Source organism: Seriola lalandi, unplaced genomic scaffold (assembly GCF_002814215.2).
Source record: "Seriola lalandi dorsalis isolate HSWRI2012SDOR001 ecotype SW California unplaced genomic scaffold, Sedor1 jcf7180002054572, whole genome shotgun sequence".
Taxonomy (NCBI): Eukaryota; Metazoa; Chordata; class Actinopteri; order Carangiformes; family Carangidae; genus Seriola; species Seriola lalandi.
In genome coordinates this window covers 724,945-742,108 of record NW_019525125.1, presented here as the reverse complement: position 1 = coordinate 742,108, position 17,164 = coordinate 724,945, and the positions used below count along the sequence as shown (strand labels likewise).

The 17,164-nt window shown below is 39.5% G+C and overlaps 1 protein-coding gene across 1 annotated transcript in view; it reads right to left on the bottom strand.

Annotated features, from left to right (window-relative positions):
• LOC111663108 (kinase suppressor of Ras 2) overlaps positions 1 to 17,164 on the bottom strand; it is a 37,940-nt gene that overhangs the window by 15,219 nt on the left and 5,557 nt on the right. The window contains exons 3-11 of the mRNA XM_087176853.1: positions 14,554 to 14,637; positions 14,164 to 14,249; positions 13,520 to 13,540; positions 13,146 to 13,255; positions 9,784 to 9,952; positions 9,203 to 9,244; positions 6,481 to 6,550; positions 2,130 to 2,178; positions 749 to 1,110 (exon numbers count right to left, since the gene is read on the bottom strand). Of these exons, the coding sequence (XP_087032979.1) occupies positions 749 to 1,110; positions 2,130 to 2,178; positions 6,481 to 6,550; positions 9,203 to 9,244; positions 9,784 to 9,952; positions 13,146 to 13,255; positions 13,520 to 13,540; positions 14,164 to 14,249; positions 14,554 to 14,637 (993 nt within the window). The remainder of the gene's footprint in view (positions 1 to 748; positions 1,111 to 2,129; positions 2,179 to 6,480; positions 6,551 to 9,202; positions 9,245 to 9,783; positions 9,953 to 13,145; positions 13,256 to 13,519; positions 13,541 to 14,163; positions 14,250 to 14,553; positions 14,638 to 17,164) is intronic.

The following is a 17,164-nucleotide window of genomic DNA, read 5'->3' as shown; positions in this document are numbered from 1 at the left end:
CACACACATTTGCACATGATATCATACAGCTCTACATTAGGTTATATTATTCATTTTTACACAATTTTATAAATTTCAAATATTTTCTTTATTATTTTTATTTGGATTACAGTATTTCATACTGTTGGTGTACTGATATTTTTCAAGATTTCAGTGTTGTTTATACTAATTATGGTGGCAATAATCAGATGCAATTAAATGCATTAAATCCAACTATCCAAATATATTTAGAAATAAGTACACTTACATGCTTTTTAATACATTCTTACAGGATATTCACCCTGATACTGGACAGATTCCACATGAAGCTTTTCGTATGGACCTATTAGCCTTTTATTCATATTCCTGCATTGCCTTTAAACTCACAATATAATGTTTTTTTTTATAACTGTAGTTAATGCTTTAAATTTAGTAAAGGTTATATTTGCTTTTATTGGGCCTTTACATTATATTTGCTCTCATGTTTTTGTGTGGTTTTTGTGCACTCTGCAGCGAACGCTTCAAAGCTAAAGCTGTGTCCCAATGCCATACTACATAAGCAGGTTTTGAGTATGTAAAGTATTAAGAATACTCAGAAGAAATTGATGGACACTATTGCACACTGGTGTGAGACAGTATTAAATCTCATCATTTAGTTTTCCCTTTGTTCACAGTGTTTTCAATTGTATGTTGATTTCTTACAAACTACCTGCAAAAACAGAATACGATGGATTAGAGGACAATATACACAGTACTAAATAATCTTTACCTGGTGATAATGGCCAGATGTGGAGGACTCATGCAGGCCCCCATGAACAGCACCACATTCTCGTGGCGAGTGTTGCGGTAGGCCATCACCTCGCGCTTGAAGGCCTTCAGCTGGTCCTCGTTGTCGCGCTCGATGTCGATCAGGCGGATGGCGACCTCGCCGTGCCAGCGTCCGTGGAAAACCTTGCCGAAGCGTCCCTTACCGATCATCTCGCCGATCTCCAGCTGCTCGAACGGGATGTCCCACTCCTGCAGGAAGATGCTGGTCTGGCTGGCCTTGCGCGGGAAGTTACGGGCCGACAGGAGTGACAGGTTCATCTCCTCAAACTCATCGCCGGAGTCCTCGTCGTTGCCCTCCTCATTCTGTGTTGAGATAAAATGAACTGTTCTTTCTGGAGCTGTGGGGCTACATTTCATATTTACACAGATTTACAACTGTTGTGATTAAAATTACTCTTATACAACTCAAAGAGTGATGTCAAAATATTCTACCAAGATGTCAAATTCTTATTTTCTGGCATTCAGCAGCTTGAGGATTATAATCTGTTTAAACCTCCTCCAATCTATATGAAGTAGGAGTTTCAGTAAGAAAGATCTTCATGTAGTGCAAACAGTTGTGTGTCTGTCAACTGTAATGCCTTGTGGTGTCATGTCATTTTTATACATTGCAAATGTACATATTCAATATCTTTACTTGACCTCCAAAGTTAAGATAAGTTGCATATACTCCATAAATTAATGTATTTAAGGCTCATCAATAAAGATGTAGTCAGAACTATTAATACATTCTGACATATGTTTAATAAAAATATACAAAATAAAAATATACTTATATGTTGCCTCTATATAAAGTCACACATATTTCTGTGAAGCTGTGTGCATTAGAATTTTACAGACTGCTGTTTGGGCCATTACCACCTAAAATACAGAGTTACGAAAACGGAAAGCAGCCAGGGGTAGAAAGTGTCTGATTATTCTGATTTGATTTTAAATATAATGCACTGCAGAAGTGAAAATGACCTATTCAAAGACGCCTGCTGGATTATTATTCGAGGCAATATGCATCACATTTTCTGAGAATACATCATTGTTACAGCAACAGCGATGGCCGATCTGTGAAGCTGCGTCTTTTCCTTCTTGCCGCGTTTGACGCATAACTTTACCTGGAGGCTCTTCGGAGAGCTGAGCCAAATTATGTTAAATGAGAGAACAATGCAAATGACTGTGACAAGTGACGGCGAAAGCCATTTTGTCTTCATTGGGATTCGCAAGTAATTTCACGCTGATAAAAGTGAAAACAGCGTAGTTAGTGAATGAAAAAAAAACCAAAGACATTCACATGCATTCAAATCGTCACTCAAGAGATTAAAAGAAGGACTCACATCTGATGTAGGTTCAACTTCGATTTGAAGTAAAGGGTTGCCCTCGTTCCTAAAAGCAAGAAGAATAGATGCAGAAATGAATCTATTAGAAAAACAGTGAAGATAAAGCAGGTCTCTTTTCACACAAAGCTGATGAGCCTACACTTTCTTTTTTTAATTTTTTGCTCCAGTGATCAGGTTTTCAAACATTGTTTTGGTTCTTTATTGCTCTAATAAAGTGTGATGATCCATTTTTTGATCTCTACCATTCTGACAGTGTTGCAGTCTTTACTGATGCCTCCAAACCTTTATTGTCTTTGAGTGATTGAAATACCTTTCCTACATGTAGGCATATACTATTAAACTACTATCAAACCTACAGATCTTTTGAGTAACATTTTTACAAGTAATATTCATTTATTATATTGGATTCTGTTGGCTGATAATTTAACTCATACTCTGTTTTCATAGTGATAGAACTTGACCTGGAGCCCACGCCTGGGTTCAGTCAGGGCAAGACTGTTTGTTTGTGGACCTTCATGGTCTCATGCTGAGTAACCTGATGGGAGATGTAATATCATTGCTGGCCTATATCCAATAAAACTTTTTGGGAACATCAATTCAGTGAAAATCAATTCAGTGAACAGGTGTGGAATTTATCAAGTTTTAATGTATGGAACAATGTATGTCTATCATACATACATTGTTCCATACATTAAAACTTGATAAATTCCATTTTAAATTATAAAACTCCACACCTGTTCACTGAATGCCTTCTCAGCTTAATTGACACATTGATTGACGCCTGAGTCTGTAAGCACTGCTCGAACTTGGGACTGAACTGTTTGTCATACTTGTTGTGCACCAGAGCATTTTTACACACTGCAATAAAGCTGCAAAGATAAATATCTTGATCTCAGCTGTAGGGTTGGATTTTACACAAAAACACATACACACATTTATTTTGAATCATAACACACCAACATTATTTTCCTAACGTTGCACACTGGCGACAGAAGCTGATAGTTAAATGTTACCGCTTTGTTTCCATGTAGTCTATCTTCCAGCCTTTATTTGTAGATATGTTTTTTTAATTTCATCATTCTTGTTTATCCTGTTTTTTTTTTGTTGAATCAGTTGACATTTTCTTAGGTAGTATTCTACTCAAACAGGCTGTGGTTGATATTTTCAAATAACACTGGGAATAATTACTGGACCACAGGCTTTTATGCTGGAGATTAGCTGCAGTGGCCCGCAGGTGGAAAAAGCACATTAAACCAAGACTGTTTGACAGATAAATGAATAAAGTGTGAACAGGATGAAATGTAAGAAAAGGCACTCCTAATTACTGCTGGCATTTTCTGACCCTTTTTTTAATTTCACCGTCATTTTATGAACTTTCAAGTGCATTTGCGCCCTCAGTCCCTATTAATTTTTGACCCCGGCATGTACACTGCCACCTACACCGTGGGTGCCAATGGCACGACACAAAAGGAACCTGCTTCCCCTCTTCAACCCATCCTCCTCCGTCCACATAGCTGGCTGTGTAACACCAGCGTGTAACCTCTCACAACCCTTCTGTGGTATATTAACACTGGTTCGCAAAGCAATCCTGGACTCTGGGCAAAGACCACAGGTGAGGCAGCATATAAAATAATATGTGATTCCTGTGGCGCCAAGGGCCCCTACCACTGGTTCGATCTCTGCTCTAATGAGGGGATCCAACCGGGTGCTGGGGTCTGAGACAGGCCCTCATTAACCCTGGGATGAGGCCATTAAGGCCAGAGAAATCTGCCAGCTGCCACTGCAAGAGCATACAAAGATGTGGGAAAGGAGGGACAATAGCATTAATTAAATCAGAAGAACATGGGTTTCACAACCGCGCTTATGTATTCACGAAGAGAGAGAGACTGTGAGAATGACAAAAGGAGAAATCGTGAAATAGTAAAATTGTCCATCTACAGAAATACTAATGAGTAGATGGTTAAAGGTGCAAAGGTGTAAGATGTTTTTTTATGTATATTCTCACCCCTTTTTCAAGAGGTTTCTTCATTATCTCTTTTTGTTTTTTAAATTCAGCTGCATGCATATGGATGGATGGATGGATGAATGCATGGATGGATGGATGGATGGATGGATGGATGGATGGATGGATGGATGCAATGCATGGATGGGTGCATGGATGGATGGATGGATGGATGGATGGATGGATGGATGGATGGATGGATGGATGGATGCATGGATGGATGGATGGATGGATGGATGGATGGTTAGGTATATCTCCTCAGCTCTTGAGAAGCCAATAATGTGGTGCTGTTACCGAGTGATCCCAGTGGGGATAAATACAGTATCTCAGTGCTCAAGAACATCTCTCTATTTCCTGCAACAGTTTCATGACTCTTTATAACTTACTGACAGTGAGACCTAAAATCATTTTCTAAGAAGATGAGGAAATATGTTTCTGTGATGTTTTGGGTTTAAACTACCATGTTTTGGATGCATGGAGAAACTATACAAGGTAAGCCTAGTACATCCTTGAATAGTGAATAAAAATTTGAAAAGAAATCTCATTGTTCCCAAGAGAGTTTATCAGTAGGCAATTTTCTTTGACTTTCCTTGACTTTCCAGAAACTCAGTGACCAGAAACCTGCACTCAAGGCTTTATCTTAGTCTACACTATTTTCACTCCCACTTACCTTAACAACCCTGGAAAACGAGTGGTCACTGATTAGTTTGGAATCAATGGTATTTGGACTTTAGAGTCAAATGTTTTCATGTTGTTTCTAATACTTTGCTAATCAAACTGCTTGGAGGTATTTTGGTCCTTTCTGATGCATCTATACTTATTGGCAAATTAGCACTTACTGGAACAGACACCACTTCATTTTTTTGATCTGAAAACTGATGCCTGATAGATGTTTTTTTTTCTTTCCTCTATCTTTTAAAAAGATAAAACATGGCCCTTCAAAGATATCCAAATGATTTTGTAGCTAAATGGACATTGAGTCCACTCCCGTACCGACTGTAAAAAAAGAAGTCTGTCAACGCCACATGGGAGTTGTAATTGTCGAATGCTTGACGACAGAGTAGTTGTTTTAATGGCGAACTGCACAGATTTTACAAGATATGCAAATCTGGACCATGACCAGCTGTTTTTTATACACATAAATCTAATATACATAAATTAATATATTTGTACAAGGGTCAGTTACATCCCCCTGAAAATGACCATCTTGTCTTCACTGAGTTTGCTTGCCTGAGAGATGGCCTGCCCACACAGCTGCAGCTCATTCACAATCAGCCGCAGTGTGTCTACAGAGACCAACCTGTCTCCGCCTGATCATCTCTGCTGCTTTTCTGCTTTACAAAATAAAATTCCTCCATTGCATTTGTCTCACCCTGTGCGAAACCGGCAGTCGAGCTCTGCAGTTCAATAGCTGAATATAATCTGAACGTACAGAAAATAATCTTTGTCTCATGATAATTATTATGGTAATGAATTTGCCAGTAGTCATCAGACAATCCCTTTCTATTCAAACACAAATTGAGCCAACTGTGATATATGTTTATTGTCATTTGTTGTTTCTTCTGATTTTTTATTATTCTCACACATTGCTTTACATTTTTTATCTCAAAGCCGGCAGCTGCTAACGGCACTGTGGCACGAAGATATCAAACACAGCTTATATTAAATTCAAATACATCACTAACATTTGCAGCCCCGTGTCCTTTACCTTCATTTAGACTCTTAACTCGTACCCTTTGTCTTTCTCTGCCTGGGAACCTTTTTCAAGACTGTGTTGATATTTCCAAAATAAAAATAACTGGCATTATTTGCTATTGATTAATCCATTAAGAATCCATGGGTACGGTCCATATTTCATCACAATTGACCATCCGCTTGTAGAATGAGGTTCCTTTGCCCTGTTTCTTGTGATAGATTGAGATCCTAATCTAATTAACATCTGGGTCGAAAGGCATCTCATCATTCCTCCTCCTCTTCCGGCTGTTTTCCCGTGACCACTGGCTTCCTCAAAGAGCCAGTGGAAATCCAGTTGGCATCCCAAGTGTAGCATGAACTAAAGGCCATGCTAACATCAGTCTCCGACTGCTCGTCATGTGGGCCCTCGCATTGAAATTGTCACCCAAATATCCGTGCTCCAATAAATTTGACTCGGCCCCTGACCAGCGGCACACGGAGAGAAAGAGAGAAGGAGGAGTAGGAGGAGGAGAAGAGAGAGCATGCAGATGAGAGGGAGACAACTGAAAGAGGATGATGGATCTGATGAAGTTCAGAGGGGCACTTTTCCTAATTTCTTTAAATGTGGCCATGGGGGTTTATTGAATTCCTCCTGCAACAGATTCTACTCACCCTGGTTCAGACAGGACAGGGTGCAGGATGACCTGCGGTGCTCTGCTGGGAGGAGCCTCCGGAGCAACATCTGGAGATATTAATCACAAACAAAATATCAAACCAACACATCAGAACAAAGTTGCATTCAGTGTCTATTCCTAAACATTGTTTGTTTTGCTTTTAGTGTTTTAGAAAAGAAGAAGAAGAAGGTATCAGGTGTAGGTTGGACAGATGTATCTTCATCTTAAACTGGATTTCTAGTTCTGCATTAAGGGGTCAAGATGTAGCTACAGAACAGTTACTCCCTATGGCGGTTACAGAGATACAAACTTTGAGTAGTCGAGCTTGGGCTGTTGTGTTTTCTCCTACAGGTTTCTGATGCTATTAGATATGCTAATGAAGAAATTTAATTGGATACTACAAACCAATCAAGAATACTTTAAAAATCCTATCGTCTGTAACTTTTTCAAACCTTCACATGGATTTTATTTAATAAATAAATTTTATCCTCGTCCAAAGTTTGCGTTTTTTGTTCAAATGAAAACAAAAAGTTCTTTAAGTATTTTTGTATATGTGCTGGGGTTCAAGAGTTCAGAGGAAAGAGATTAGAGGCTAGCGTAAATACTTCTGATTTACTTGTTATCAAAATTGATTGTTCATGGTTGCTCTTTGTATGATTGAATCAACGACAACATATCTTTTTTGCTGGCTTGACAGCAGCAAAGGAAAGTAATCAATTAACCCACACACGGTCAGTTTTTTTTTTTTGTGTGAGTATTTGTCAGGCATCAAATCCACCATATAATGATATACTGACGATATATTGTACATTGAATGCCTGACGAGGGAACGTGACTGACAGTGTGCATGAATTCAACACTTGTTTCCCTCTGCACCTCGTGTGTATGACTGAAGCAAAGACAGATTTACATTCTCTAAACCACATTCAACAGCTTTTCCTTTTTTCCTTTTGTATAAATCAGCTTAGAAGATGTCCCCATAGTGGGAACAGTGGCACGCTCTGTGGAGTGGAGAGATAATGTGTCGATATACGTGCAATGTGTTATCACTGCGCTGCGCCTTCAAAGTGTGTCTTTTAAAGTATGTGAAATACATTTAATTTGATCACCATGACGAGGCGTACAGCATATGCTGCAAAGTCATATTATGGAGGAAGAGTAGGTTGAATTCCCTTTAATGCTCCTCTTTGGAAGCAACATGAACGGTAGAGTAAGGTCAGCTGTTGCATTGCATCCACCTCTGAAAGACATCACAGGATTTGCTGTGCACGCTTGCCGCCTCTGTTGGCACATTCTGACAATTTGTGACACAAAGTGGGAGCCACAGAAAACATTCCCTTAGTAGCACGGTGCATTAGCAGCTGGCACGGTTGCCTCACAGCAAGGAGGACCCATGTTTTTGTTTCCTGTGTGGAGCCTGCATGGATGTTTGCATGGATTTACTCCAAAGACCAGCGATCCAGGAGGACTGCAGGCTCCGAATCATCCAGTGGTGTGAATCTGAGACAGTCATACAGAGCTACGTCTGTCATTCCTGTTACAGACTTACAACTTTTGAAGCTTATTGCTGCTTTCGACCAAAAATGTAAGCTGGGATATGCTCGACTCCAATGTGACACCAAAAACAGACAGTATGTTAAATCATACTGTTGGCTGATGGGAATGTTTGTTTGTTTGTTTGTTTTCTTTCCTAAACAAGTGCCAGCATTTACAGTAAATTTAATTTGACATGAACACAGCATTAGCTCCGCTTACAGCATAATGGTTTTAAATTGCTGGGATTAAGAGTAAGTGGTAGCGTTTGACCGTGTTGCACATGCAGGTAGCTGATGTAATATAAATATAAATATATATGTGAAAAATAGTCCACAGCGTGTGTGACTACAATAATCAGAACCTGGGCAACACTGTGTGCTGTACATTCGAGAATTCATGAAAGTCCTGCCCCCCCCACATCTCAATTACATTTCATTCTTTTTCCTCACACCACTCCAGGTTGTCTCGGCTGTAATAACCTGCCAAATGAGCAAAGACTGGTACCAGTGTGGACAAAAGCAAAGAGTCTAGGCACCGGCAAATCATTAGGAAGCCCCAAATGAGAAAAGCAATGTGTGGGCGTCGCGGCCAAGAGTCTTAAAGCAGGCCAAGATGAGGAGTTGAAAATCATCACCAACATCAAAAGAACCCTCCTCCTCTATGGGCTCAAATTAGGGTCAAAACCAGGGTCGTTGAAAAGCCAGCCCCCGTCATCCACCTGCTGCACCTGCCCTCCAATTGGACGCTGCTTTGTCATTGAATTGTCATTGTCTAGTCAGATTCAGGTGTAGAAGCAGGGTAACTTCAGCATCACATGTTTTAAAACACAGTTTTCTGCCTTGTATCTGTACACACATGTTCATAAAAGCACCTCTTTATTTCACAGCTCACCACTGATTTCGTTTGCTGATCTTACTCACACTGTTTCTTTTTTCCTTTTTACAAATACATTTTCTTTTCCAACAACTGTACATACATGAATTTCTCATGCAGATTTATTTTACAGGTTTAAAAAAGGTTGATGATTTACAACTACAAAATTTGGAATTATTTGTGAACATCACTTTGCAAGCTCAAAATCTTTTCTGAACCTAATTTGAGTCCATACTCCTTATTCAGTCCTCATCCTGGGCTAGTTGCAGTGCATTATGGGTGGGGCTAATGATCAATTATGAGGTACTCACCTGGGAAGATGAACTGTTGTTTGTATTTGAAATAACTGGAGGCTGCAGAAAGAGACAAAAGGAGAAGCTTAAGTGGCTGTTTTTTTATACTTAAATTAGTTCAGGAAAGGATTATGAAACACGGCTCTGCTTTACAGCACAAATTTAAAGTTCACACAAAGATATTTCTTAATTTCTTTTGATTGTTTATAATTGGTTTTCACCTTTGTTTACAGGCTTTTAGCAGAATTGCTACACTTAGCAAGGCATGCCATATCCTCCTGTTGTCAAAGCAAGGTGGGCTACTCAGAGATGCCATTAAGTTGCATGTAAGTTGTGCATGAGTTGTGCATGTTCTAGGACCATTTAGTTTTATGAGATAAAAAGCTGCTCAAGGTTTTTAGCCCTTCTAGCAGCTTGGCTCTGGTAATGTCAGTCAGTTATACTTGGATTCACCAAATACCTTCCATCAGCCTGGACTATAATTGGTCTTTTGTGCTAATTAGCAAATGTTAGCATGCTAAAATGCTAAACTAAGAAGAGAAACATGATGAACCTTATACCGCCTGTTACATTTGAGTGAAGTCAGGACATTCTAATACCTGTCAAGTTGAACTGCTTCTGTTGCCTCGCTGACTGTGGAGAGGGGTGCAGTGGCGAGGGGGGCGTGGCACTGCTGGGCAGGGGAGGAGCCGGAGAGGACGGGGTGGAGGAGGTGGTGGACGAGGGATTACTGCTGGAGTCTGGTTGGTACGGGACTGGGATGTGATCCTGAGAAGAGACAGAAAAGAGAGGGTCAACATGCCTTTGTGATTTTGCAAATTTCCATCTGTTAATCACAAAAATACTTGAGTGCTTTACTTTATTGTTCGCCTCTCTCTGATTCTTACTGCCAAATTTCTAGATTGATTTTCTACCTTCCAGGCAGCACTTGGTTTTCATTAATTTAATTTTGCAAAGACTTGAAAACTTGCCTGACAGAGGCAATCCATCACAATGAGCAATTTGCTGCCTTAGTTGTTATTATTGTGTAGGGCTGCAGGTATAAACAGGAAGCATTGTCAAAACTATCCACAGTGGTGCATTCAAGGAGTCGCCAACATGCAGGAAAATAAGATTAACTAAAATTGTATAATGAAAATTGCTCACATCCACCCGCATATTTCACTCAATCAGCTGACTTCCAGATGTTCACTTATCTGATCTCACTAAGACCGCTGGTAATTAATAAAGTTTTAACTGGGAGAATGTAAAGCAGTTCCTCTTTGGGCTGCGTTTGTCACCTCCACTTCCTACATTCATCACAGGCAGCCAAAGACTGTCAGTGAAGTCAAGGTCCACTCCAGTTTCTCAGAAATCCTGCTCCAGGTCACATCTGTTCAGTTCACTTAACTTCTGGAGGATGTTGCTTTGTTTTCAAACTCATTTTAGATCTACGTCATGACCACTGTCTAGACTCCATCCAATTTTAATTCTAATACTGGCTAAATACAATGATTTCATAATTGAGTCTGATGAACCAAAGCCTGTTTGTGCACCACTTTTCAGTAATAACTCGTAAATAATCACTTTTTTTCCCAATAAGTCTCTCCTGGTTGCACTGACTCTGATGAAAAACACTATTAATTACATAGTCTGAAAATTTAATATAAGAGCAAGCAAAAAAAAAAGAAAAAAAGAAATCGAACTCTTAAATCTCAGATGTAAGAGCATCCTTGAATGCACCAGCAGTTAAAGGTTTCAGAACTTAACTGCAACGTGATGATAACGTTACTGACAAAACATAAAGACAGCCAATGCTTCAGTTTGATGGATGATGTTCCTCAAGCAACTTTCAAGCCTGTGCTAGTTGACTTTTGGAGCCCACTGAAGTGAAGGGAAATCATTGGGTGCGGTGGGAGGAGGGAAATCCATCTAAAGATTTAGGGTATGCTTTGAGAAATCGTCTGAAATGATGCAAAATATATGCAATTTGTAATGAATGAGGTAAAACTGGTGCACAACCAACTCTACAATCAAACTTATCTGCACTCATCTCTTCCATGTCCTTTTAAACAATCACACGTTCAGTCCAAAGGATTTAAGTGAGTGTGATAAACAGCTAACGGCAATAACACTATCTTACTTGTGAATGTGTGGACTTGACTATGAATGTAGCCAAAAAGAAATCTATAAAATATCTTTCCTTTTCTATTTGCTTGATGTGTTACCCGTCTCTTCTGTGTATCAGCAGGGGCTTAAGCGAGAGACTGTGCCCTAACTAAAGTGTGTCCCAGTTCAAAAAGAACCTCGGATACTTTTGAATCTACTTTTTTAATAACAGTTGAAGCACACTCTTTAGTTTCAGGTTCATTGAAGTAAGATCAAAACCCAGGATTAGAACCTGCTATCACAGCAGCAGTGATTGACAGGTCCGCCGTACACGTACCAGCACCAGACGGCAAAAAGTAAAACACAAAAGTCAATGAGTTCTGTGAGTGTTGAAAGTTTACTGACATCAGTAAAAGCAGAAGTTAAGTGGGATTATATTTTGAGTTATAGTCAATAATTTTTTTCTCATGTAATACCAATAAGATTTCAGGTTAAAACGGCATATTTGTTAAATATGAATATAATAAAGTCTTTTATAACCTTGGACTAGTCATTTCTTTCTCATAATTTCAGAACAAGGATTTCAGTTTTGTGTGTTGTATTTGAATATGCATACACACATTCAGGTTCTTATATAGTCATGCAATTTAGTTTGAATTAGTAGTCATGTAAAAGTACTTCATTGAATTAAGACATTATAAAATGAGCCCATTGGTCGTCTGTACAAGGAGCATATTACGACACATAGTTACGTTTTATTGTGAGGTGACTGTAGAGGCCGTAGTTTTTATGAGGGAAGCAAAGGAGGAAATCATGTGACGAACTATAAAGAGCGACAAAGTTCACGTTAGGAGGAAGAGGTCAGGCGGATGGACGGGTCGACCAAACACACGGTAGACCGCTGCTCATTTCCCATTTCATACACACAGTCAACGTTATTCCTTTTATCCATGACCACTCCAAAACCTTAACCGCATTTATTTCAGTAACCATGACGACAAATGGCCTCTTACCTTATGGAAGTGGTTATTTTAACTCTAATCAAGTTGTTTTTGTGTCTAAACCAAACCAAGTTTCCAGTAGGCCTGGCGGTGGTACGCTCTTCCAGATCGTATCTGGCGGTAGGGACAAACAACAAACAACCTATATCGTGTTTAGATTGGAGGAGTGGTTGGACAGGTTCTTCTTGTCAGGGACTTTGTCCTTCCAATTCATTCTCTCCAATTTTTCTAAATCATCCTGCAGCTACTCAAAGATGCATCAACTGCACAAATCTGTTAAAACCTCAGAGAATAAGTTTTTATCCTGTGTCAGTTTGTACTTTAGTGTTACCTTTGCTTTCACATGCAGGCATACGTACATTCACTCCTGTTCATTTATCCTCCCATGGGAAATATCTAATGTCACAACAATCTCCACGAGTTTGATCATGACAGTTTGATATGACAGAAATTAACAACAAGGCTGAAGTAGAAAAAATGATCTGTTTACAAAGATATTTCCACATGATCTCATTATCCTTTACCAATATTTTTTGAAGGAAACACAAAACACAAAAGTTTTGCAATTGCAAAGTTCTCACAATGACAGGTTCACACCGGATTTCCATCACAGTATTACCAGCAAACTTTTTTTCCTCTGGAACGGAGCAGAAATTGTTAGGTGTGCTGGCTGGAAAATATTCATTGTATGAACACAAATCCATCTGTGTAAACATCAATACCGCTGAAGATATTTTCGTACGGTTTCCTGATCCCCTGGGAAAGACTGCATGACTCATAACCATTTTCCCGCCCCTCAAAAATGGAAGGAATGTGATATGTAGGACAGGTTACAAAGAAATTATAACACACAGGTTATTTTTTACGCTTACCTTGTTGATTTTGTTGGTTTTGGGGAGCGTCTGACTGATGTGCAGGTCTGTGTACCTGAGCGGGTTGTTGATGTCACATGGCACTGATTCAGTCCGTACCAGACGAGCGACTACACAAAAGAAGCAAAGAGGAACAATGATACAGTGTGGGAGACCGAAATTAAACAATATTCACCTAACAGCTTTAGTAAAAAAAAACTTGTTATCAGGTCCTGCTTCTAATGTGAAAAATGAACAAAATGCCCTTTCTTGAACACCATCCATTTGTTATCGCATACAGACAAAAAAAACTTTCATTAAGCAAACTGTCATTAAGAAATTGTCACTCTTGCTTACTAAAGTCGGATAGAAGAAGTCTAATTAGTGTTCTTTACCTTGAGTCGTTCCTTGGTGATCTTATTAGGGGGAGGGGGGGGGCAGTGAAAGGACAAAAAAAAAATCTCAATTGTGATAGAAGATAATGTGAATTTTTTCAGTGCTGCCTCTGTCAGTACAAACAGTGCATGACGTAATCACATTTGTCAAACCTAAGTGGCTTAATTAATCAGCAGATAACTTTTTTATCTGCTTAAACCAGCAGAGGCTCGTTCATTTTTTAAAATGGGGACTTGACTAAAAGTGTCTTCAGTAGTTCTAAGGACTCGGATACACAAGTATATGAATAATCATGAGGGCAGAAAGCAGGAAGCAGCGGGGTTTTTAAAATCTTGAAATCTAGTTCTGGTCCTAGTCCACTGATTAACATTTATAGGACTTTTAAAAGATTCAAGTCTGACGCCCGCTCACATCTAAAGACAGTGTTTCATTAGTCACAGAGCTTTTAGTCTCACACTATGTATTTATTACTTCCTGTTTTATTTTGAAATGACTGTCCTTGAGTGCAATTTTCCTTGCCTCCCTTGTGGACCCTTCCTCCCTTATACTGAATGACTCACAGCTTAAAATTTTCTCATAACAATTTTACCATGAATGTTGACTAAAATGTGACTTTACAGGAAATGTTACATAAAAAAAATACCTTTGAGGGATTCTCGTCCGCCTCGCTGTATGATCAGTAAATGGCAAGGTGGGGCTTCTTTGGTGCATTTGTTGTGGCACTTCAGCCTGAGTGCATAGAGAAGGACAGGAATTTGGTTACTGTTTGACTTGTTGTTGCTATTATTTACATCTTTTTTTTTTGACACAGCGTTGAACCTATGCAAAGTGGAAGCAGTGACATGTTGAAAAACAAACAAAAGGGTGCTAATTGCTAATTCCAATTCAAGTGAGATGAAATTAAAAGGGTTCTTAAACATGTCACCTAGAGAGAAAAAAAAAAGAAATGCACAAAAAACAAGCAAAAATAATAAGACTGAATTCGATTGGGATTGAATGATACTTAAGACAAAAAACAGTCTTAATAACCTACTTGCAGTTTTTACATTTCAGTCCAAACAACATTCCCTTTCCACATACTATGCATGTCTGGGACATCCAATACTTGGTGGAAAACCTGCAGGCAAAAGAGGAGAAAGCGAGATGAGGACATTTTTAAAACATTAGGACATCACTTTCAGCTTGTTGCACATCTATATGACATGTAAGAGCCGTGGATTACCGTGAGGAGAGCACTGCTTCTGACCTTTTGCCTTTCAGAGCGTTCTCTCATTCTGACAAGACAGCTTTAGCCAAAGAAGGCCTCACGTTCCCTGCGTAACCTTTCCGTGAGGATGACAGATGCCCGAAGAAGCTACTTCAGTGAAAGTGTTTACCTTCCTAATCTCCCTCACCTGCAGATTCAATTTGGGTCCATTTCATTTTCATTTCTTCAGTAACCCTGTGCAAATGAATATCTCATACAGTCGCAATGCAGCGCAGGAGGGAGGCCAAGGGGTTTACATCAGTTCAACATTCAGTCTGAGTGGGAGCTTGGAGCCTCCACCACTCTAAAAGACTCCAACACATTCACTTGTCAAACAAACAAATCCACAGTGTGCTCTGCAGTAACAACCAGCTCCCTGCACAGACTGACTGAGCGCTTGGAGCACGTATATGCGACTATTGGCTGTATTTACTGATGCATGCTAGCAGTGCGGCTGGCTGGCTAATGGCAGATGACTAATGCAGTTTGACAGAATCCAAATCTTTTTATTAGGCCCCTCCTTCAACTCAATTGAGAGGCACAACTCCAGCCGACCCTTGATGGAGTTTTCAGTGAACGATGATGTGACATTAAGGGCAGATTCTGCAAAAAGAAACGTTTTTTCAGCACAGACGAGGCCATAGAGCCGCAGCTGTGCATTGTATACGAGCTCCGAAAATGCACTTATCTTAACAGGCCAACAATGTGATCAAGAGCACAGCGGTAGAGATATACAAATTGGCACATCGGGGAGACTGTTGGATGGAATAACGGTATTTCTCTTAAAAGCAGCCTTAATCTTCAAATAAAGGCTTTATAAATTACATTTGCGTTCAGTTCGGCTGTATAAGATGCGGCTTAGAGGTTCTCCTTCCACCTCGCTGACTTTTTCAGCAGGCGCAACACCCACGTTCTGGAGGTTGCTGAGATCCCACTACTAATATGGTGCTGCTTTACTTTTCAGATCACTAGCATGTGGAGTCGAGCAGGGCGAGAGAGAGAGAGAAAGAGGAAGACAGACAAAGCGAGACAGAGAGTTGAGATGAGTTATGCAAGAGGCCCTTTTTAATTGGACTGGCATTCTAGCACAGATGCATGAGTGTGTGGGTGAGTGTGCACACACACTTTCCTTTAGGCTTACCTATGTTTTATTGAGTTTCCCAGATCTCTTCGGGGAATCTGTGGGGACCAGCGAGGCACTGAGAGAGTGTCTGCAGAGGATGAAGCAGGAGAGTTTTTTAGTAAAGTGGTAATACTGACAGCGTCTTTCAGAACTGACTAAATGTCCTGCATTAAATAGTCATTTAGCACATATGGCATTTCAGAGAATGAACTGATATTGTAGCAACACACAGACATTTTTGTGTCAGACTTAATCAGCTGCTTGCATATCATGCACGCGGTTAGTCATGACTCACTGTCAGCTTGTCGCTGTGAATGAGATGTTGTCCTAATTGTCTTAGATAGATGAATAAATAGATTGGCTAGGGTTCGGGAAAATCATGCTTTAGGTTAAAATGATAATGAACTTCCTGTCTCATGCTCCAAGTCTCTGTGGACTTTTCTTGTATTAAACGTAAACCACCATCTTTCTATAATCATAGCTGTGGCTAAGAGCCTAAACATAAGCAAAAGCAAGTTTAACCATCCTTTAGTAACTATGAGCAGATAAACAGAAAAACATGTTGACAAGAACATTTGCTTTACATTACAAGCTGCGTTCACCCGTTCATTCACACATTCATACACCAATGACTCACACTCGCACACCGTTGATACATCGGGGGTAATTCGGGTTTCAGAATCTATGACCCTCCAGTTAGTGGATGACTCGCTCCACCTCCCAAGCCGCATATATACATATATATATATACATATATATATATATATATATATATATATATATATACATACAGTCGGGTCCAAAAGTCTGAGATAACGAGTAAAGATACTTATATTATGCTTTTGTTTCAAATGTAGAACTATTTTTTTTCAATACAAATGAAGTCAGTTTAACAGTTTGAGTGAAAAGTTAAATCTTTGAGAATTTCAGAATATCTTAGTTTGTCTCCCTTTTGCTTTAAAGACAACATGCACTCGAGCCGCCGTGGATTCAGCATGTTGATGAATAAATATTCATAACATATAACATTCGACTTCTGACACTTTAACTTAGTTCTGATGCCATTTTTACTACTATCAAAATGCTACTTAGCAACCAATGATCTGCTGGACACTTGAGGCACAGCCTGGTTGTAATTGGTGAACACTGGCTGTAAGATGAGTTCCTTCAGTAAATCATGTGACAGAGTTAAGTTTGTCAATGCCCCAACTTTGCTTAAATCTGATTCCTGACCAAGAAACAGTTAAAAATCTTAAACGTTTCTTCTTGCATTTG